This window comes from Dendrobium catenatum, unplaced genomic scaffold (genome assembly GCF_001605985.2).
Source record: "Dendrobium catenatum unplaced genomic scaffold, ASM160598v2 original_scaffold_201124, whole genome shotgun sequence".
NCBI classification, from domain to species: Eukaryota; Viridiplantae; Streptophyta; class Magnoliopsida; order Asparagales; family Orchidaceae; genus Dendrobium; species Dendrobium catenatum.
In genome coordinates, this window is record NW_021519540.1 from 67,323 (window position 1) to 91,894 (window position 24,572).

The following is a 24,572-nucleotide window of genomic DNA, read 5'->3' on the forward strand; positions in this document are numbered from 1 at the left end:
CTACTACTACTATTAAATTACACTGTGTATTTAGTTTAGATCTATATAAAAGAAAAAAAAAATTAGACTCTAATGTTGACCTCCAATAAAACTAAATACACATACAACTATATAATTCTATATATTTAAGAAGTGCACCGGATGTGATAATTTAGTACAAGTGTTCAAGTGCAACCATAATTTAGATGATAAACATTCAAGGGTATTAATAAACATATGTGATTAATTCAATCAATTCAACAAGCAACATCACACAAGTGACAAAAGGTGTAAGTTATATGAACAACCAAGGGAGTGGGTTATAATTGATCCATACAATGTGAGAGAAATTAATTTATAAGCATAAGGTACATAACCTACTCTACACAAGAGCACAAAAATCTAAAATTTAATATTTTCCACATAGACGTTGGAACTTGAGCAATTAATCAAGTAATGAACAAGAAAATAAAACAAAACTATAAAGATTTAAATAGTAATCATTTTCTTTAACACTGAGCCAACCTACGTACACCATGCTTAATCCCACAATCATTCGAATTCTACCACCCAACTTAATCTATTAGCCAAATTTCTTTACTCAATGAGAAGGTTGAGAAACCTTATTAAATTTTGTTTTAAGATCAAGAAAAGTCATTTCTTATTATATTTTAAGGCTTCATTTGGAAAACTTTCGTATTGTTATATATAAAAAAATTTTAGTACGAGTTTTTTTTTTTTACAAAAGATAAGTTAATACTAAAAAAACAGCTTTAAAAAACAGTAAGAAAATCGTCCCAAATGAAATCTAAAAACACCTCGCAAACAAGCTTAGTCACAAACCTCCATCAAGTCTTTACAAGACTTGGCACGACTTCCTGAGATGACTGATATAAACCTAAGCCAAAGTCCTAATGGCTTTCATGATTATTCAAAAACTATCACCAAATGCCAAATACAACACAATCTCTAAAATAAACTGAAGACATAATAATAGCCCTTTAAAAAAAGCCCTACAAATTGATCTGGAGAAGGTATTCTTATAAGAAAGTCTCATAAAGATTTGAGGATGAACACTTGGATATTTCACTCATTTTTTTCTCCCAAAAGATACAACATAACGGCTCTTCTTAAAAAATTTGCATGTGCAATAATAAGAAAGGAATGTAGCGAGAAAGAGGGAGAGAGAGAAATTGCTTCTTCTGAACTATTTTCCCTTCAATTCTATCAAAACCTGTTAAAATCAAAGCTATTGGATAGAAATAGGAAGTTGAAATTCCCCTTTACTGATTACAGCCTGTGAGAGTTTCAACTTGATGGCCTCAAATTCAGCTTCCATCCTTTCCTCTTTGGTTAACCACGAAGAAAGGCAAAGATCAACAACTTCCTCGACACAGTTGATGGATTTACACAATTTAAGCTTATATGGCTTTCCAAACATTGTTATTTTCTCCAGTTTCAAACAACAGGGATCCTCTGCAAAGCTTTGTAGAATGCTCTTTGTGGCATTACACCAAATAGGCCTTGCCAACTTCAAAAACTTGTAAATGGAAATGACTGGCAGATTAACACTACCAATCTCAGATTCATCATTGCCACCTCTACCATGGAAATCTGATCCTCCTAGCTTGATAAGACCGTGCAAATCAGCCAATTCACCATATCCTGCATCCATAATGTGTTCATTTATCTTAGCAGATAAACTATAAATTCAATTAAATAGAACTAAAAAATGTTAGATTCCATGGTTGATTCGTATAACATACCATCCACTTTGCCATCACTTCGGTAAACCTCCATAGCGTGAAGTCCAGCTGCTTTCAAGCTTCTGATGACAGCAGCTGGGTTCTTCAAAGCCCAAGGATGAGCCAGAACTGCTACACCTCCAGTATTACTTATCAATTTTACCACTGCTTCTGCAGAAGGTTCACTGCCCCTAAAAAATTGATGGAGCACTTATATAGTATCATTTGGTCGTTTTATACACAAGGGTCTGTTAAGGGGAGCTTTCTCACTGCTTTGTTTCAGTTCATTACTACAAATTTATTTGGCTAATACATACTATTTTTTAAATATTTCTACAAAGAGAAATAACTTGTTACAATCTCATTTACTAGAGAATGATATCCATTAGAAAATTATTACTGAGTTTTTTCAATAAGAAAAAAAATTATAATACCATAGTAGTTTTAAAAAAAAAAATCTTTTTCAGAACACTTTATAACTACCTTACAAATTACTGCACAGCCCAAAGGACTTTTGATGGCGGAATTTTCAAAATTTTGTTTGTCAAAAAGCTGTCACAATTCTGCCTGGTTACATTTTTTGGCTACAACTAAAAATATTTGTGATGAGAAATAGTTCTTTATTATTAGATCTACTATAATGTTGCAACTGCACAAAAAATATTGTCTGAATTTTCTATAAGAAAAAATCTTATACTACTCAGCAACAACTTTCCAAAAACTTGATTTCCAAAACAATTCTATATATTTTTACAAATCACTATAGCTTCCCTGTATATACCCTAAGACTTAGAAGAGATAGTGATCTTACTTGGCATAAGCCGGCCCACCATCATACAAATATTTGCTAAAAGCTTGTTTTAGGTTATCCACGTGTCCAGCTTGAACCATTGCTCGAGCCACATGCAATCTTCCAGGAGCCACACCATCCCCTGCTATTTTAACAATATGTTCCCACTTAATAGACACTTTTAGGTTGTTTAGTTTTAGTAGCATATTCTTTGCTCGGAGGAGACGTCCATCTCTAATAGCAGTCAACAATTCATTGAGTTCTTCATACTTTGCTGGACCACAGCTACCATAGTATGCAAGGATATGCACAAGTTCTTCGGTCCCAGAACTTGGCAGTAGAAAATGAAAATAAAACATATAATCAGTACAAATGCCAGAAAACAAAGAGATTGATAAATAGAAACATAAATGATAACGACACTGCAATCTACATTTATTATTTAATAACACTTCTTGAGAATTCAAGTAGTCTATTTACAATGCAATATGTTCAGCAGTTATCTCAAGAAAATTTTAGGCTGTTTGGACAGAAGGCAATCGAGAAAAGAATAATAATAAAATGAAACCAGGTTAACCGTGTATTGATTATGAATTTATAGTCATTTAATTGGGATCTTGACCCTCATTTTATTTTCAATTTGCATCAACTATAAAGAATTGTAAAGTCTAATGAACAAGAAAGAAGTTTACCCTGTAGTATATAACGAACTGATTTCAACACCAGGCATAATCAGGACGCCAAGTTTGTGAGCAGCTTCCATGGCCTCTGGAATGCCAGCCATCGTATCATGGTCCGTTAATGCAAGAACTTTCACCTGCACTGAAACAGTGGTTAACAAAGTCATTCTCCATCTGTTATTCTCTCAGCATTAAATTCATAGCTCTAGTTAATCATATATAACTACTTAAATCATTCGAATTTTCTATGGATGAGTTAGATGAACAAAAATAATCTTAGGAGAAAAAACCCAAACTCTCTATTTTGGTGACACGAAAGAGGAAAGAAAAAAAAAGTCATGGAGAAATTATATAATAATATCATACAAAAAATAGCCAACAACACATACAAAAGAAAACACCAAATTTATTTGGTTCAGCCAAAATGACCTACGCCACTAACAAAATCACTATTATAACTTAATTTTTTTACTACTAAGCAAAGGAATACAATTCCACCTATGATCCCCTTCTAATCATTATCAAGGAAGATGAGTACATCACACCAAATATTAGAGCACAATCTTCTAGGAAAAGCCATTAATACGAGTTATTAGCAGTTCCACTCTCAACAAACCCAAAGAAAAAAGTAACAACCTATTTCATGACTTCAAGTAATAGAGCAATTAAGGAAGCCATCAACCAATTATCACCACCTTCATCAGACTCCCCAACAAAATGAAACAATAAATGATCATCATATTCACCACGCCCTAGCACACCCATAAGAAGGGAAAAAAGTCATTAATCAATGGAGAAATGTAATTAACTTAAGCAAATACTACAACAACAACAACATCAAGCCTTTATCCCACTATGTGGGGAACTTAAGCAAATACAATGTGGCTAATTAAATTAAGCAAAAATCTCCATATTTCCTGCACCCTATCTCAAATCAAATACTCCATTTCAATAAAAGAGTACAGTGGATTGAAATTTCAAAACACAAATCATTGTAATCACTACGTTATAGTGTGGTGAAATTCACAATCTAAAAATTATGATTTGTCAACCTTGACATGATCAAAGTTTAAAAGAATCCCAAATCTCAATTAAAGGTTAAAGAGGATTGAAATTTCAAAATATGAACACCATAGCCTTCACGCGAATTGCCAACCTTGACATAGTTAGAGTTTACAAGAATTTGAAAAGCTCAATTCTATGCCATTAAACACAAAAAACAGCAAATTCAATGACAGAATTTGAAAAACAAAGCAAAAACTTTAAAAACACAACAGAATTTAGAATGAAATCAACATCTTTAGAAATGTATAATCATAAAATATGTAGTGGAACTTCACAAAAGTCCTCACGTAGAATTGAAGCTTTTCCCAGTTGTTGATGTCCTTAAAATAGTACCAAAGCTGTGGAAAGAAACACGTCTCCTTCCTTATGAGGACAAGATACTAACAAACAATACACCGGACCACTATACTATGATGGCAGAAAACCAGGCATAAGATTAAGGATTGTTGAAATTTATACCTAGAAAAGGAAACAAAAGGCGAGGACAAGAGCTTCGTTACAGCTTTTGATCACATCACTGAAGCGGGATAAATAACAATGGCAGATCCTGCATTGGCCCTGCCAAAACGAAGCTTCAGATAAAATCTAACACTGTTGTGGAATTTTGAATCCAAGTAATGAAAAGCTCTAGTTGAGAAACCTACGCTGGCCACTTAAAAACCATGCAAGACTTCTTAGAGCATAGGGTTTCCTTAATGCAAAGCAAGGATGAAATGCACAAATTACGCACACAAATGATTAAGATAACCCTATTCTCCTTCACCCTTCCCTTTAGTTGGCAATTCCTCTTTCTCTCCCTTCGTCGGACATCCGATTGCAGAGCCACCGCAACATCCTCATTGTGAACATTTGAACCTCATGTGATTCTCCTCTTCTACCCATCTTAAGATCTATGTTTTGAGAAAAAAACTACCCTACATATTATTCATCTCATTGTTTGATTTTTCGAGGGATTATAAAACTTCTTATGATTTGCATTCTCATTTATTAAGCAATTTCATAGTTTTCTTTTTTATTCCTTTTTTTTTTTTTTGAGAAAATTAGAAAAGCCTAACTTTCATTTGAGATTGCCCTAATGGATTTTAGTTGAAGTTGAGGTTTATGCTCTTAGGAAAAAAGTAGAAAAACCTTAACTTTTCAGTTGGAACCGCTAAGTATGTATTGTTCTTATGATATTAACAATTATTATTATATCATTTAGATCATATTTTAATCTTATATGCATTATTGTAATATTATTTTATCATTATTATATCACTTAAATCATATATAAATAATTTTAATTTTTATTACATCATCAGATTCATATTCTAATTATATCCTGGTCAAACTATTGAACCTTAAACCTCTCATTTTTCTAGTTCTATGTTCGGTCCAATTTTCACAACCATACATGTACATACAACATCAAGAAGTGTTTGATTTATACAACCATAGTCTTGCATTTATAGTGAGGTTCTTTCCATGAGTAACTAACCAAGGATAGTAGTATGATAGTGCAAATCAACAGATAAAAACATGAGGTATAGATAGTCGTTTATTAACAATATTGATGATTATTACAATAGCTACAAGAACATAAGCCAAAACAATGTAAGCCATCACATCGACCCTAAGAGTATACTTCTTTGCCCACTGTCAAGCTAGATATCATTTTGAGCATGATAAACAATGGCAATGACTATGATCTCTATAAAAACGTGGCCTCAATTAATCACAAGTTCTCAACATTGTTAACTAACCACTATCTAGCACTCCATAGAGGCATGCAATAAGCTTAAGGAGATCAATAAACTCGTCCATTAAGGGTACATCAATGGTTTCCTTTAAACTACTAGGCTCATGCAATCCAAAATCACCCTAGTTATTAGCAAGGAGGACGCTTAAAAGTAGGTAATAACAAGACTACAATCAAATTTTATTATCTCTCAAATTTATTTTTTTTCCACTTATTAAGGAAAATTATTTAAAAGAAATCTTGGGCTGATAATTCAATGTGAAATGTCAATAATACAATAAAACATTTGCATCCCCACTAATATCCACAAGTAATAAATATTGTGTTGGTGATCTGCATCAACTAAAATAAAATTTTGATCGAAGTCATGTTGATGTCCTCCATATTTCTAGGATTGGTCTCACAATGGAAAAACTTGAGCATATTTTTGCTCCTCTATATATCTTCAACAATGAAATAATTGAAGTCCAAATAACACCCTTTTGTTAGTCATTATGGGGAATTCTCCATCAGGCTATATATTTGGTTAATTTGTAGTGGAGAAGTCTTAAGGGTGTACATAGGTAGTTTTTCCACTGCTATTTTTTTTAAAATTGATGTTATACATCCATTTAGCTATTGTTATCTTGTTGTTTTCAAAAAAATTCGGTAATGGGAACTTTTTTTTACAAGCAAATTTGCATAGGAGTAAGAAAGTTGTTTGACTTTTTCAAAAAAAAAAAAAATTATAATACCTACAATAACTTTCAAAAAAATTATTTCCCCACAATAGTTTTATAATCATATATATAAAAAGCTACAATCACTCCAAACAGATCTTAAGTCAACCCACAATGCCATATTTAATATGTCATTATAATCCATCTTTAGACATTATACTTAGCACTACAACTCAAATTGAAAATCCTTGCACCCATTGATATTGGGATAATCCAAGATAGCCTACAAGGGAGTGAATTTTGTTATGTTTAACAGTCAAAACCTTGAGCACAACTAGGCTTGAACATCAACCTTAGGCTTCATGAAGGCCTTGTTAGTACCAAATAATCCATGCTCCAAAAGAGTAGAATGAAAGAGTCGACATACTTTCAAAGCTAGCCACTTCATTTACAAGCAAAAAAATTCAACAAAAGACTGATGTTTTCCCTTTTCTAACTACTAAAGGATCGTGGCAAGTCAATATATAAGATAGAGAAGGGAAACTCTCTTAGATGGATCCTATCCCTTGTTTCCTCAGATATGCCCTCTTAATAGATGAGCTTGTCAAACATTTATCACTTAAAGTGTGGCCAGCTTTGTTATTGTCAATGTAGAGCTTTCTATGTAAGACTTATATGGACAACATACCAAATGCCTAATTGTGAGGTTTACATTGGGTATGCTAAGAGCATTTCATTAACATTCTTTGTGAAGAATTTTGTCATTCAACCATGAAGAAAAATGCTCTGAATTTTATGCTATATTCAAGCCAATATGTGCCATCTTCTGCTAATGGAACATGCTTTTTTGTAGAGTGGTTTTTCACACAACAGGGATGGCATCATGGGCATTTTTACATTAGCATACTTACTTTAGATCAAAAAGTGAGTCGAGGTTAAAAGCCCAATGCACAGGTAATTGATACCAACACAAATCAATTCATATGGAAGAGTGTAATCTAAAAGTTTAATCCAATTATAATCATGACAAATAATGTTAACAAACTCAACAGGAAGAGAGTTACTTGATTTTTTCAGGAATTCAAGACATGCTTCTATATATTATTATGGTCCAACAATAATTTAATAAGAAGATGGATAACAACTAATAGGCCATTTTGTGTAGGCTAAGGTTCTTCTTAGGAAAGGTTATAGGGACAATCGATCAATGAGCTATCTTATGTACATTTAAACGAAAATAGAAGAAGCTTCAATCAGGATGGAAGTTTTCAAACAAGTTAATATTGGAGTATTGTGCTCCACAGGTGCAGATGTGAGATATCTAATCTTCCCTCTAATAGTTTAAAACCATTCATAAATTGTATTTGTGATAAGTTTGTATGCTGGGTGGCCCTTTTATAATAATGTCATTTATTGAATAATATAAGATTGATTTTCATTACCTTTTTCATATTACTAATATATTTTTATTATGGACTTGGTGGTTTAATTAATACTGAATCCTAGGGGTAGTTGTGATCCCCAAGGTACTAATTTATATGACACAACTGTTAATGGATTCCTTTTTCCAGTCCAAATACAACAACAATAACAACAACATCATCAAGCCTTTGTCCCACTACGTGGGGTCGACTACATGAATCCTTTTCTCCATTGTGTCATGTTAAAAGTCAAATTCTCATTTAAATCTAATAAAGAAAGATCATTTCTAATATTTTCTAACCAAGTCTTTTTAGGTCTACCTCTACCTTTCTTAACATAAATCATATCTAATACCTCAACTTTCCTAACCGCGTCATCGGAAGGCCTCCATTTAATGTGACCAAACCATCTAAGGCAACTCTCTCTAATCTTATCTTCCACTAGAGCTACTCCAATCTTTTCACGTATATGCTCATTTCATAACCTATCTCTAAGGATAAAGCCACTCATCCACCTAAGCATCCTCATCTCTGAAACACTTAACTTAGTATTATGCTTCTCTTTTAATGGCCAACATTCGACACCATAAAGCATCGCAGTTCTCACCACCATCTTATAGAATTTTCCCTTAAGTTTGAGGTGGACTTTTCTATCACACAACAAGCCCGATGCATTCATGCAATTTAATCATCCAACTTGAATTCTGCTGATAATATCTCTATCTATTTTGCCCTCACTCTGAACAATAGATCCAATATATCTAAAACGTGAACTCTTATTAATGACTTGATCGTCCAAATTCACAATCTCCTCACTAGTCCTATTGCTACTAAAATTACACTCTATATATTCAGTTTTAGATCTACTTAAGCAAAAACTTTTAGACTCTAAGGTTGACCTCCATAATTCAAGTTTACCTTCAATTATACGCAAAAAGCATACACCAAGGTACATCCTCTTGCAAATGTCTAGTGAGAACATCCATAACTAATGCAAAAAGATATGGGCTTAAGGCTGATCCTTGATGTAATCCAACCGAAATAGGAAAATACTTGGTCAAACCACCTTGTTTTTGAACACAAGTAATAGCTATTGCATACATACCGCTCCTACACTCCATAACTCGCTCCCATAGTTTTAAAGTATGACAAATTAACTTAATTCCTCTATAATTTGCACACTAATGTGCATCACTTTTATTCTTAAAAACAGAAATTAACACACTCATTCTCCACTCATCTAGCATCATCAGTACGCCTTAATTTAGTCACGTTAGTTCAATCTCAGGTATGGGTCATCAGGATGTTCACCCAAGTGATAGCAAAGCCTGGACTTCTTAATAGTTCTATCAAGCCTATGGTTCTCCTGGCATTAGCTTAGGGCATTAGTTATGTTATGTCTAAGTTTGATTCAAGTTAAGGTTGTGGTACAAGCCACGTCCTAAGGTGCGCACTTGGTGTTTATTTGGGATGAACAATTTAATTAGTTGTGGAGTTGATATGGGACAATCAAAGTTATTAAAAGCAGATGTGGGTATTCTAGACTTGCTTTCCAACAAAAAAAAAATCCGACACGAGCTTTTTTATAGCTACCATGCTTTAGAGGAACTAGTTATAAAAACACCTTCACATCATAAAAGTTTCTAAAAAGAAGAAAAATTATAGCCAAACGTGACAATAATTATAAAGTATAATTATTGAAAATTATCTCAAATGCACCTTTAATTTCTAATCCATAATATTTTCTTTGATACATAATAAACAAAGTCGCAGTCCATTATAGACTTCTTAATTCAGCGTGAGTTGAGGTTGAAGTAGTCTAGGAGTTAGCTTGGTCTTCTCCTTAAATGCAATTCTTAGTTTCATCTCTAGTAAGTTATGGTTTTTGAGATATTAGTCTAGCCATATAGCCTCACATGGATTTAATAATTAAAACCTAAATAAGGGCTTCAGTAGTCGTAAGTCGTAACTTCAGATCATGATACAACAAAATATGAATTTCTAGATTATATCTTTTTCAACGTTTTGGCCATCAACGTATTAGCCTAAATCATGTCCTTGCATGGTCTTCATAGTTTAGTCTCATTTACAATGACAGTCATAAAGACAATAGCCCAAGCCATACAACCAGTCAAATTCTCACAGCCTCTGACGCAAGTAAATTGGACTTAAGCTTGATCATAAATGATATTTTAGTATTGATTATAACTATGATCTAAATCAGACAGTCAAACTTACATCAAGTGCTTTCATATTTGTGCTAATAGAATGTGCTTCCATAAAGATTGATTGATGAGTCTATATCTTAATGCTATAGAATGATGTAGGATCTAGAAGTATTAATGGTTTATCCAACCATCACCATGGTTTAAAATTGCGCAATATGAGGCTAGCCTTGAGGCCCGCCTTTGCGCAATTCCAGTAAAAAACGCCTTGATGCTTACGCCTCAACTTGGTTGAGGCCCGCCTCGCCTCACTGGCATGAGGCTTACGCCTCACGCTATATATATTAAAACGTACATAAATCTTGAAGTAAATGCCTGACATTGGACTCTATAGGAGAGGAGGAAGGGGAGAGAGCAGTTCATCATAATGATAATTCAAATGAAGAACTCCTTAGTGATGACAGTGCTGATGACTTATGAGTTCTTATGTGATATGTCATTGCTATTTATTTTTGGAAATTGGAATTATATGTTAATGAAAAGAATACTGGGATTTGGAAAAGATAGAATTTTGAGTTGAACTATATTTCATGTTGTCTTATTATTGGGATATTTTGATTTCACTTCATGTTTTATGTTTTTTTATGTTTTATATTATTCACTCGTTAGTATATAAAAAATTTATCATTTTATGTTTACGCAATCTTTTGATTTTGAGGCTTACGCCTCAAAACGCCTTGAGGCTTACGCCTCGCCTCACGAATGAAAAACGCCTCAATACCCGAATACGCGATTTTAAACATTGACCATCACTGCATAAAAATCATTAGAACACAAATCATGATCTACTGGTTGGAAACGATTAGCATGATACATCCAAAATGTAAGGTGGCAATCAATTCGAGGAAAACAACCACTAACGTGGCTTGAGGATTTCAAATAAAATTATAAAATGGATATTGTATGCATTATCTTAATTCAGAGCCATATCTTACTAATTATCTATTTTTACTCTTTAATTAATTTATATTTTCTTAGTTAAGAGCTACGTAATCCAAGGAACAATGTATATAAACAATAGTGATAACACGAGAAAAAATATGGAAGAGTATTTTTTCTCTCAATACTCTAATTTCATCTACTCCTATCTTTCCCTCCATCCCCAACCCTTCCCTCCATCCTTGCAATAGCCTCATCCAAACAATCATTTGGCATTCTCATTAAATCCTCATCTTCTTATGGCTGATGACACACATTTGAAAGAAAAATTTTTCAAAAGCTTCCTCTCTCATCTTGCTGATACAATGACCAATTCTAATCCATCGGAGATGTTCTCCAAGGAAATTGAAGTTAAGCTCACCACACTGGAAGCCAAGCAAGATCAAATATTATATAGCAATGTTTCAATCCCTTCCTTCAGGTACTCCTTCCTCCACATCATCTTCTATTACCGGGTTCTTGGGGTCCAACCCTTTTGCTTCGTTAAACAGGAAATGCCTAGATTTTATGGGGACAATCCAAAAATTTGAATTCAAAAAGTTGAGCAATTTATGGATTCCATAAACTCTATGACATAGATAAAATCTCCCTCGTCTCCTTTCATATGGTCGGACCGACAAAAGAATGATTTCTTTGGGTTAAAAATTGTCATCAAAAGTCCAAATATTTGAAATTATAGCATTCCATATTCATTTTGTTTCGGCAGCGAGGCTTAAGATTGAATTAACCAAATTGGTCCAGCATACTTCCATTCAAAATTACCAACAAAGATTAGAACAATTTTCTCTTATTCCCATGCCCTTCTCTTCTTATGTTGTTTTGAACATGCCTTCAAACTAGACATAAGAAAAAGAAATGCGCCTTCATCATCCTTCTTATCATAACTAGGCCATGGACCTCGCAAAATTGGTCAAAGATAAGCTTTACAAGGGCCCTTACACCTATTACCCCAACTTGCTCTTTTTTTCACCCAACAGACAAAATTCAGCTAATCTTCTTCCAAAACCAAACCTTGAAGATAATTCACTAGCTAAATCTTCACTACGAATCAAGAAGCTTACGCCTTCTAAGTTGGCAGAAAAATTGGAAAAAAAAAAGTTTTTTATTGCTATGATAAGAGATATCAACTTAATCACGTTGTAAAACTCGGATGATAACTGTGATTACACATGAATAATTAGCGTCCAAATTCAAAGACAACCTACCATCTCCCATTATAGAATTGAACCCATTCATACAGGCTCACAAAACCTACATTCATTAGTGACCACGCCATAGTCAGGAAACATTCATCGACCAAAATTCTTCTTATTAGCTCTATATTTTTATTCATTAGTTCAAGCTCTTGTTGATATTGGTTCAATCCAAAACTTCATACAAGAGCGGCCTTGTATACTATCTCGGATTGCCTGTTACAAAAATTCCCCATTTTCATGTTTGGTCATTAACAGAAAAGATTGACCTGTACTATTAAATGCTCAGAAATTGACTTATGACTTCAGGACCATCACTTCCAAGCCGATCTGTTTGTAACTTCACTTAGAGATGAGATTGTTCTCAATATTCTATAATTAGAATTATTGGATGATTTGCTAACCAATTATAAAACCCTTTTTATGACATTTTGGTGGAATGGAAAACAAGTTCAACTAGGCGGACAGCCTCCACTTCTAAATGCTTTCAACTAAATAAACTAAAATATTTACAAGCACATCTAAGTATCGCTTCATGCTTTCATCTTCATACACTAAAATATAACTTTCTCACAGATTTACGACAACAGTAGCACATTCCTCAACCCTTGCATGACGTCCTGTCATGATTTGACTCCATATTTACTATTTCTACACAAGTAACTCCCCTAAGGCCAACGGACCAGCAGATCCACACCATTCCTAGCTCCAAACTAGTAAATATTAAATCATTTCGCTATCTATATCAATCAAAAGATGGAATTTGAAAAAATGGATGGCGCCATGTTATCTTCTGGAATTATTTGTCCAAGCATCACTCATTTCTCTTCCCCAGTGGTATTAGTAAAGAAAAAGATGGCACATGGCAATTTTGCTTTAATTATTGCGCCTTAATCAAATCTACTATTGATGAGCTATTGGACAAACTTCATAGGGATACCATATTTTCTAAACTTAACTTACAATCCAATTACTACTAAATTTGCATGTTTGAAAAAGATAAATCTAAAACTACAGTTCATACTCACAAAGGTCACAATGAGATCTTATTTATGCCATTCGGCTTCTCCAATGCACCATCACCTTTCAAACTATAATGAATATAGTTTCTAACCTTATGTATGTCAACTGCCATCATGTTTTTCTAAGATATCCTTATCTATAGCATGACCATTTGCACCATTTAGCATTAGTCCTCACAAGCCTAAAGGCTTATTCTCTATTCATGATAAGATCTAAATGCATTTTTGGACACAGCCACATAATGAAGTATATTGGCTATACTGTTAGTAAAAGATGTGTATCCCAGATGCTTTCAAGATTTGGCGATATTTTAAACTGGCCACCACCGCAAACAGTCAAGTTCTTATATAGATTTCTAGGACTAGCGGGTTCTTATCAGCAATTTGCTTGTAATTTCACAACAATAGCTGTCCCCCTTTCTACCTTAATGCAAAAGGATAAATTCCTTTAGACATCCGGCTAAGAACCCTCATTTACTGCATTAAAATTAGTTTCATCAAAACTAACATTACTAGCACTTTTTGACTTCTCAATCCCCTTTATTGTGGAAAAGGATGCTTTGAGCACCGGCATTGGGGTTGTCCTCACTCAAGGCATACAACCTATTGCTTTCTTCATTAAGAAATGCAGTCCCCGAACTTCAATGTATGTTTCTAAACATTTTGCAATCACCGAAGCAATTTCCAAATGATGGCAATACCTATTTAGCATTAAATTCACCATTAAGATCGACCAATGCAGCATTAAGGAAATGATGAGTCAAACCATTTAAACACCAAACCAGCAATGATTTTTTGTTAAAATATAACCCAAATGCCTCTAATAAAGTTGTTAACACTGTCATAATTTATTCACAAAAATGGATCTCAGTTTTTTGCTTTTACAAACTATTTACTTAAAATTCCATTATCCGCAAAATTCTTGTTACCATCACTCACCTGTGGGCACCAAAAATTCGGCCCCGGCCTCCGCCCGCGACTGATGTGCTTTTATCTTCGGCGAGGGAGTTTTAACGAACTTAAGTTTCAAGGTAAATTTTGGGAAGGCGGATGGGTTTGTAGATAATACACTACCCAGAGATTTCGCCCTCATTTTGCAAGGACTTTATGATCTGAGTTCTGGTTTCCTATAGGCGCAAGCCCCTATAGTTAATTACCCCTCTCGATCACGAGAGAGAACTTTCGATTAAGGCTAGTTGTCAATCAGATACGTAGAGATACATGTTATCTGGCATATAGCAGCAGCATGGATTTGGGATTTGATAATTTGGGGATTTTGAAATATTTTGAAGCTTAAAAATTTGGAAAAATTTGATATTTAAAATTGAAATTTCACCATCTTATACTTAAAGCAGATGGTGGGGGAAATGATGATAGAACCGATCAAGATCCCATGGTTCCGTCAACCCGGGCCATCATGGTCCCTGGTCTACTTAGTCAGAGGAGGTAGTCGATCCAACCTTACAGAATGATCCTTATCGGCAGCCATGGGTTGCTTCGTCCATGGAGACCTTGTAGACCTGAGGTGAATGTTTGCTAAGGAGACAAATTTAAATCCACCTTAGTTAACAGAGGGCTTTGTGACCTATCGATTATATCTTATTGATTCATATCTCAAGGATTTAACGCCACTAAGGAGCGTATTGGCTCTAACCATAACTGGTATTTCGTGGTGCCATTTGACGGCAAAATCACTCGGTTCAGATGGCCCCGGGTCATAACCATTTATCCTGCGATACCATTTGGCGGCGAAACCATCGGTTAGAGGACACGTACCACGTCCTTACTGGAAGGTGATTGTTTGAGAATGGATCATAGTGATATTTTCAACTAGGCATTTGGCTCTTTGTGATCTGAAGTTATATTTCAATTTGTCCACCTCAACAAACTGTTGCGGGGTTGGATGAATTTTTCTTTAAGTATTTTGATGGATTTATTTCAATTTTAAATATTTGAATTTTTGGATTTTTGAATTTTGGAAGGAGTTTGGAAGATATTTAAAATATTTGAATCACCCCTTTGGTTGAGATCTACGTTCAACATGGTCATCATCAGGGTGTTAGGGGTCATTTAAGGATATTTATATCTTAAACCTTGTCAACCCTATCGACTTGCTAATAGGGGATCGGGTTTCGTAGGCTTTGAGCATTCGTTAGTGAATTCTCATTATTATAGACCTTGACGGTCTAATATGAATGCAGTAAAACAAATATACCAGTCGCCACAACTGTGCATTTGCCCTGTCGACTCCTATTGACCCGTATAGAAGGATCGGGTTCAAACTTGAATTCACTCATTGATCCGCGCAACATCCCTAGACATCACGTGTGTCCCAATAACACGCTTTTCGGGGCCCATGCGGATATTTGGGGGTATTTTATAGTTGTTTGTTGAACCTTGTCAACTCCTATTAGTTAGGAGGAACGGGTTCGAATTTATTAACCCGTGCAGCATTCTTAGACGTCACGTGTATACCAATAACACGCTCGTTGTGGCCCATGCGGATTTATAATTACACTTACCCCTTGTGTACCTATGTGTTTATAATCTATGGTGCATATGTAGAGGTATTTTGAAATTATTTGTAAATGTCTTCTATCCACTTGCATAGAAGTTGTGAATACGGTGTCGTGAAGTAGCATCTTATGAATATAATTGTTTGCTATATTATATAGGTAGACTGTCGTGCACTATTTATTGCTTTCTGCATATGAATCATAGTGCACTAACTAATCTCCTGCTTTGGGTCATAGGGGCTTGTACTTGTTGATGTTCTTCTATATTTCTCTTGTGGATAACTTTCTTAGACACATCTTGAAGAACCAAATCAATGCTAAAGTTCTTCATGATCTACCTATAATTGAATCACACCTAATTCATAATTGTTGTTGGCCACTTCATACGAACAATCATACTTGGTGTTTTATTCATTATGAGGCCTTACTCATTCGAGTGGTTTTGTAATGCTTTTGCATTTGATTTTCACTTGTTTGCACTGATAAACTAATCTTTCACTTGTATGTTAATAATCACTCGAATGCATCCAAATGTGTCACCTTGTTATATTCATTGCATGCCAAACCTTTCTGTTTTCAGTTAACATGTTGGTTGTGGTATGAGTCTCTTGTAGTGTCATTAAGCCCCTTCTGCTTACAGAAGATTGATGTGTTTGATTGGTGGACTGTCGCATTTACTTGTGTGTCTTCAAGTATTAGTAAGGACTTCCATGCATATCCACCAGATAGCCAACCTCAGTAGTAGGGGCTTCCCTATGACTTGTATAGACCTTTATACATTGACTTCCATTATTTGCATACATTTGTAGTACCATTTAGAGAGTTTGCATATTTGTTTGAAATTAAATCTCTTATTTTGTTGCTTGCAAAGTTGAATATAGTTGCTTGTACTTTGATGTTGACTGTAGGCGATAAGTTGAACATGTCATGGGTCTTCTATCAATGTCTTTGGAGAGTTCAACTTTGATGTCAAATTTGAGTCCCATTCCATATGATTCATTTTCAAGTTCAACTTTGATGTCAAATTTGAGCCCCTGCTGTTTAAGTCTTGTTCAAGTTCCACTTGAAGTGGCACAGTTCGAGTTCAAAGTATAGTTCAGGTTTCTGATGAACCTCTTCTCGTCATTCATGTCCACTGTAGTTCTTTGAATTTAAATCATGTCCAGGTTCTTTTTATCATTCAAATTAAGTTCTATGTTGCCTTCTTGGGTTCAAATTCAAATCACGTTCAAGTCCACTTTTTGTTAAGTCCTTTGTTTTAGTGAAAGTTTTGGCAGCCTCATAGCGTCTCCCCCGTTTAGGGGAAAAACCAAGAGGCAGTCTTCCCCTCAACAGTATGTGAGCGCTTCAGGTAGGTGTCAAAAGACACCGTGGTTGCATATTTATTATTTAAAATCCCCGCCCGCTACGTGATCGTTTAAGGGTTGTTTGAGTTTTTAAAAGAGCACAGGTTATTTCCCCCCTCTGTACTACGTGAGCGTTAGAGTGTACTTATTTTAAAAAAAAAAAAATTATCCCCCTCACCGCAAGCGCCGCATTGGTTTCCTTCCCTACAACGCTATGTGAGCGCGTATGGGGTTTGTCGGGCCCTTGTAAGCATTGAAGAATGATTTTTAAGTCGTCGCAAGTGCTGCGCCGATTTCCCACTACAACGCTACGTGAGTGCGTAGGGGATTTGTCGGCCCGTCGCAAGCCACGGGAGAATGGTTTTTTTTTTTTTTTTGAGTTAAGAGATTTATACCTTTGCACATAGACCGGCAGTGAATTTGGCATGTATATTGAGGTAATTATAGTCAACTAAGACTAATTAACTATAATTAACTATAGTCGATTATAATTAATGATAATATATTACACATAATTAACTAGAATTAATTATAAACTTCTATAATTAATTCTAACTAATTATAAATAATAATTAATTACAGTTAACTATAATTAATTATTCTTAACATTAATGAATCATAATTAATATTAATTTTTTATTAATATTAATTTTAATTAACTATAAGTAACGAGTATTAATTATAAATAATATTTAATTAGTTATAATTAATAAGATATAGAGGAAAGGAGAAAGAGAGATAACCTCTCTTAACTTGGGTTCGGGTAAGGGCAGAGATGGATTGGCCCTATAGGTGTCGGGTTTGGCTTCTTCACAACAGAGGGAGTGCGGCTTATAAGAGGCGGAGTGGAGCTTGAGGTTGGACAGAGAGGAGGTGGAATTCGGCTTGGGCGCTGGCTACAGGCGTAGAGGTCGGTCTCTCTCACTCTCGCTATCTCTCGCTCTCTCTCGCTCTCGGCTTGATGAGATCGGGAGATGCGTCGGGTTGGAGGCGACGGGAAGGTTCGATCAGAGCTCGTGGGTTAGGCTTTGAAGTGGGGTGGCTCCAACTGCTACAGAGGTAAAGGTGATTAGAGGAGCTTCATCCACTACGGTAAAGAGGGGATTTTGACGGGAGAGCAGTTCGTGTGAAGGAAAAAGCTCCCGAAAGCTTCGTTTGGTCAGGTATTTAACGATGCGAGTGAAGCTACGGATCGCAGGATTTGAGTAGGATTCCCGGGATGTAGACTCAAACGACGCCAAATCGGCGCAATTTCGGCATGATATCACGGATCTGATGGGTAAGAGGTATGTATGCGAGATTTCTACTTTGTTTTCTTCTCCCTTTTGTTCCTTTGGGTATTGTTCAGAGGTCAACAAATGCCCCCCAACAAATATGATGCGTGTCTAGAGCAAATCACATTTGTTGTATGCTGATTGACCCTATGAATCTCTAGATATTTGTTTTATATGTCACACAGAAATTTTCAATTAGTAGATCTCCAAAAGTTTGTTTGGATGTCACACTAAGGTTTCATTTAATGAATCTCCAAAAGTTTGCTTGGATGTCATACTAAAATTTCATTATGTAGATCTTCAAGAGTCCACCTCCGTGCCTTCATGGATCCTTAGATACATATGTATTTTTTAGAATAGTTGATATATTTGCTCTTGGTCAAGTAGAGATCCTCAGGGTAGTGATAGAGTACTTTGTACTTTGGTCTTTAGAGCTTCACTTTGTAGATTGATGCTAGTAGATAGCATCGTCATCATTTGATCTCTTTTAACACCACTATCACTTTAGTTTATAGCCTTTATGTATATGCTCAATATTCTTCTATCATCTGGTTGTATTTTGACAAAATTTTAAATATTTATTTGAAGATTTCAGCATGCGGTACGATGTCGACTGAAATAAATATTTATAATGCCCGTCTTTAGGGACATATGTAGGCATCATCCAGGGTGCTCATTTCATGGCTTTGACTTGAGTCCTGAGATTCAGATTCCTTCTGTTCTATGTTTTGTGCTGCGGACATTGATGGAGAATCACCTGATTTGTGTTTCAATGACTTGTCAGGAAATTTTTGTGCCTTCTGCCCTTTGCTTCTAGCTTTGGCGGACTTGATGAAGGAGTAGATACCGGTGACCTAAACCCTTAGGTTTATATTAGGTCAGTGGCGAGAAGTCATCGGTCCAGAGCATTATGCATAGCGGACTTGTTAATGACAGAATCCACTTAATTCAGCCTTGGATTTTGTGTGAACTTTGGGATAATTTTCTTAGGTCCTTTGCTTTGTGCTTTAGCGGATTTGTTGAAGAAAAATTCCTTCAATCCTCGCTTTGTGATTTACGGATTTGTTGAAGGATTTGTAGGTTCTGCATTCAGTTGATAGTACTGAACATAGATAGTATCTTGATCATTAACCACTTGAGAATACTTTAATCTGAGTCACTTGAGTTTATCAGATCGGGAGAGCTAGGATTTGATAGCTCTTTGTCCTCTGGTTGCTGAGATGGGGGTTCCTCTATTACGGCCTTTCTTATGGTTTGTTGAGTAGATGTAGCTGCCAGCGATCCGGCCATATTTGGGTTTTTTGGATCCGACCTTTTACACCCATTCAAGCTTCAGACTTGATCTACGGGAAAGGCGCTTCACAATGCTGATTTTACTGATGCTGGTGGATTTGGAGTCATCCTTTGTGGTTGAAGATTTAGAGCCTACGAACTTTCAGTAGTTGCTAGAGATTCTTCCTTCTCGTTGGAACTTTGATTCTCCGGTCATTTGGGAGATTTTGTAGACTACGATCACTTGAATTGGTCGAGTCAAATTGGCATTCGTTCTTCCTACAGATCCTACTGACGGGTTGACGAAGTGGGGGTTCCTCTACTACGACCTTTATTATGGCGTGTTGAGTAGACGGAGCTGCCAGCGATCCGGCCATATGTGGGCGTGTTGGATCCGGCCTTTTACACTTATTCGAACCTTAAATTTCAGGCTGTTGAAACACTTCAAGCTTTTCTGCCTCAATTTGTTGGAGTGTGTAATTACAAAAGCCCTTTCTTGACTTTTGAATTTTTATACGTTGAAGAAGGTGGTGTCTCTAACTTTTGGAAGATCATTTGTATATACTTTAAAAAAGAAGCATTTATATTCTTTAGCACAAAAAATATTTGTATTGATAATTTTAAATATTTATTCAGGAATCTCGGCATGCAGTATGATGTCGACCCGAATAAATATTTAAAATGTCCCATGTCCTGCAGGAACATTTCAAAGTAAAACTGAGATTTTGAGATTTTAAAAATTCATTTGGGGGTCTCGACGTATAGCACGATGTCGATCCAAATGAATGTTTAAAATGCCACCTGACTCGCAGGGACATTTTGGATAGGCTTTATATCTTTAAGATTTTAAATATTTATTCGGGTATCTTGGCACGCGGCGTAATCTCAACCTGAATAAATATTTAAAATGCACTCAATTTGATTGGGGATTTTAAAATGCATTCTTGCTACACAAAAAAATTTCAAAATATAGATGTAAGCATGCATCGATAATTATGCATATAAAACTCTAATCGTTATAAAGTATGTTAGTCATGGAATTTTCATGCATTATGCTTCTTTAAATATCGGTCGTTGATAGGCGTCATAGGCCTCTGACCATTTAAATCGATCAACTAATATGCTCCTCCTTAGTACATCTTCTCGATGACGAAGGGGCCCTCCCCGTTGGATATGAACTTGCCACCGATTTTTCGGTGTGGAATGATTGGCCTTCTCAGCACCAGGACCAATTCTCCTTCTTAAAATGATTGAGGACGCACTATTCGATCAAAGGATTTTATCATTCTTCATCGGTAGATTTTCAAGTTTTGTTGAGCATATAGTCTAATCTCATCGAGTGCATCGAGCTTTTCCATTCTCAAACGAGCATTTTGTTCTTGAGTGAGATTATTTTGGATTGCTACCCAAAGTGACAGTAGTTCAATCTCCAATGGTAATACGGCTTCAACTCCAAACATCAATGAATAAGAAGTGACTTTGGTTGACATCTTGTACGTTGTACGGTATGCCCATAGGGCTTCTACCAATTCGTATGTCACTCTCTTTTGTTCTTGGTGAGGATCTTCTTCAACAATTTTACCAGCGTCTTAGTGAAGGCCTCCGCCAAGCTATTTGCCCTTGGATTATATATAGATGAATATTGCCAATCAATTTTGTGCTGATTAACAAGCTTATAGATTTTTGTACTTTTGAATGCAGTACCGTTGTCTGAGATTATGCGGTGTGGCACACCAAATCTGTAGATAACATTATGGGTAAATAAATTGATCACATGCTCGGATGTGACCTCTCTGAATGGAGCCGCTTCTGCCCACTTGGAAAAGTAGTCCGTTGCTGCCAGAATAAAGCGATGTCCCGCTGATGATGGCGAATCTATTGGGACAATTATATCTGTGCGCCAACAATCAAATGGCCAGGAGCTACAGTTGGGTGCAGAGGATTTGGCGATTGATGTATAACATCACCATGAATTTAACACTCATGGCACCTCTTGGCATGGTTAATATAATCTCTCACCATTGTCGGCTAATAGTAACCCATTCTCTTGATTTTAGTGGCTATTTTAGAAACTGACTGATGTGCTCCACAAAGTCCTTCGTGAACTTCTGTTACCACTTTATCAGCTTCCTTGGTCTCTAAGCACCTTAACCACATTTAATCAAAAGCTCGTATGTACAATGTGTCATTGACAAATACATATCACAACGCCCTTTTTCGAATTTGTGTAGCAAGAGACTTATCTACTGGGAGTTTACTTTCTTTAAAGTAGTCAATGAAGGGTTGCCTCCAATCGTCTTCTTCCTCAACATCGAGGCAATGCAACCATGATTCTGAAGCTTCACTAGCTTTACGTCTCTTGGCCACATGATATCCTTCTGGATAATTTTTCATAATAATCTGATGGAGAGGTTGAGGATCAACTGGGACTTTATCCTGCTGACTCGAATCTGGAATTCCTTATGCCTTCGGGAATTGTAACATAGCAGGCTCTAAGATCCGCCGGTTGTAAACTCCGATGAATATAGGCTTCTCCTCATTGATGTTGTCGTTTCCTTAGCCAATTTGGCCAAGCAATCTGCTTTGGCGTTCTATTCCCGAGGAATCTGAACAATTTTAACATTCAGCACCTGCTTTTAGGAGTTCAAGGGTCCGTCGATGGTAATGAGCCAACTCAACCTTGCAAATCTTGTAAATGCCCAAGACTTGATTTATCATAAGTTGAGAGTCGCCGAAGATTTGAAGATTTCGAATTTTGATGTCAATTGTGATCTCTAATCCACCTATTAGAGCTTCATACTCGGCTTCATTGTTGGTCCGAGGTTCAGTCAGACTGAATGAAAACCTTATTATGCCTCCTTCAGGTGGTATGAGAACAAGATCGATATCGGCTCGGGCTCTCGCAATTTTTGGAGGTTGGGCAGGTTTAATCGACGATGCCCCGTCGAAGTACATCTCCTAGAATGGTATCTTTTCTTCTTTCTTGACATGCATAATTTGCTCATCAGGCAAATCATCATTGAGCGGAGAGTCGGTCGGGATTGGATGTGCGTCGAGAAAACATGCCAATGTTTGTCCTTTCACCGCCTTTTGTGGCATGTATGTAATATCAAACTGCAGTAATAGTACTATCCACCTGGTTAGACGACCTGTCAACGTTGGTCTTGTCATCAAGAACTTCAACGGATCGATCTTTGAAATCAATGTGATTCTATGAGACAGCATGTAGTGGCGAAGTTTTTGAACTGCAAAATCAATGACAAACAATGCTTTTCAATAGGAGAATAACGACTTTCTGCTCCAATCAACCTCCGACTGATGTAGTAGAGCGCATTCTCTGTCTTCTTCATTATTTTGGGCTAATAATACTCTGTGGGACTCTTCTAGTGCTACTGTATACATTATAAAAGGTTTTCTCGGAATTGGCGCTGCGAGAATGGGCGGATTCAACAAATATCTTTTAATGTTATCAAATGCTTCCTGGCACTCTGTGTCCCACTTGAAACGAACATCTTTCTTCATTAATTTGAAGAATGGCTGGCACCTACCTGATGGATTCGATATGAATCGTCGAATGAAACCCAGTTGTCCTTCCAACGAGCGAAGCTGTTGAAGGATCCTTGGTGGTGGCATCTCCGTGATTGCCTTAATCTTATTAGGCTCAATCTCTATTCCTTAATGACGAATCTCTATTCCTTAATGACGAACAACATACCCTAAGAATTTGCCAGAGGATACCCCGAAAGCGCATTTGAGCGGGTTCATCTTTAAATCATATTTTTTTATCCTCTCAAATACGACTATGAGATCTTTTAAGTAATCTTTTCGGCCAAGGCTTTTAACAACAAGGTCATCTACATAACACTAGACCTTTTGATTGCTAATCTGTGAACTGCTATGTTAGGGGATAACCTTGACATCTCAGCATATGTCTAGGCAAAGCAATCCCTGAATTCACAGAGAAGTTCTTTTATTTATTTTATTTGTTCTTCTGGTAGAAGGGAGCTAATGAAGGTTGGGCAAGGATCTCCCTCAATTCCCAAGTTGACTTCTTTTAGCTCATCCATAGTGGCTGCATGTCCACCATCTTCAAGTTCTTCTGGTGCAGGCTCGGCCTATATGAGTTGATCATCATAATCATCAGCTTCGTATGTCTCTTCAGCACCACCATCCTCATATTCAATTTTCATGCATGTGATTGCCCGACAAGTCTCTTTCCGGAGGAATTTTCGCTTGATGAATCTGATACATTTATATGCAGCTATATCCTTTTGTCGCAATGGATACGGAATCATTCCATATCAAAGGCCTAAGCTTGTACGAAGTTGTCGTTTAGTGGTAGGAATATTGATTTGCTTTCGTAGCATTCTCTGAATATTTTTTGTATTGAACCTAGGTAGCCTCGTAGGAAGTAACTCTTCGGAATCGAGGAGCATGCAACACCAGTCATTATTCTCTTCTTCGCATACTCCAACAGAATATAGTACATTCCCTAGCACAGTCCCATTTTTAAGGGGAAGCAGATATAGGGTGGCGAGTTCTTCAACTTTATGCACCTCACGCGGAATGATTTCTTTGAATTGTTGTAAGGGAACATGGGTGACTATGAGTACGCTGTCTTAAATTGATTGTCTATTCTTCTAGAGAATATACCCTGCACCGTATTCATGTAGATAGAGTCGTAATCATAATCATCATTTGAAAATTC

The 24,572-nt window shown here is 36.1% G+C and overlaps 1 protein-coding gene across 1 annotated transcript in view; it reads right to left on the bottom strand.

Annotated features, from left to right (window-relative positions):
* Nucleotides 1–967: 967 nt before the first annotated feature.
* Nucleotides 968–24,572, bottom strand: part of LOC110098175 (3',5'-nucleoside bisphosphate phosphatase-like) — a 51,729-nt gene continuing 28,124 nt past the window's right edge. The window contains exons 2-5 of the mRNA XM_020824909.2: nucleotides 3,207–3,331; nucleotides 2,536–2,844; nucleotides 1,746–1,915; nucleotides 968–1,644 (exon numbers count right to left, since the gene is read on the bottom strand). Coding sequence (XP_020680568.1) covers nucleotides 1,229–1,644; nucleotides 1,746–1,915; nucleotides 2,536–2,844; nucleotides 3,207–3,331 — 1,020 coding nt within the window. The 3' untranslated portion in view covers nucleotides 968–1,228. The remainder of the gene's footprint in view (nucleotides 1,645–1,745; nucleotides 1,916–2,535; nucleotides 2,845–3,206; nucleotides 3,332–24,572) is intronic.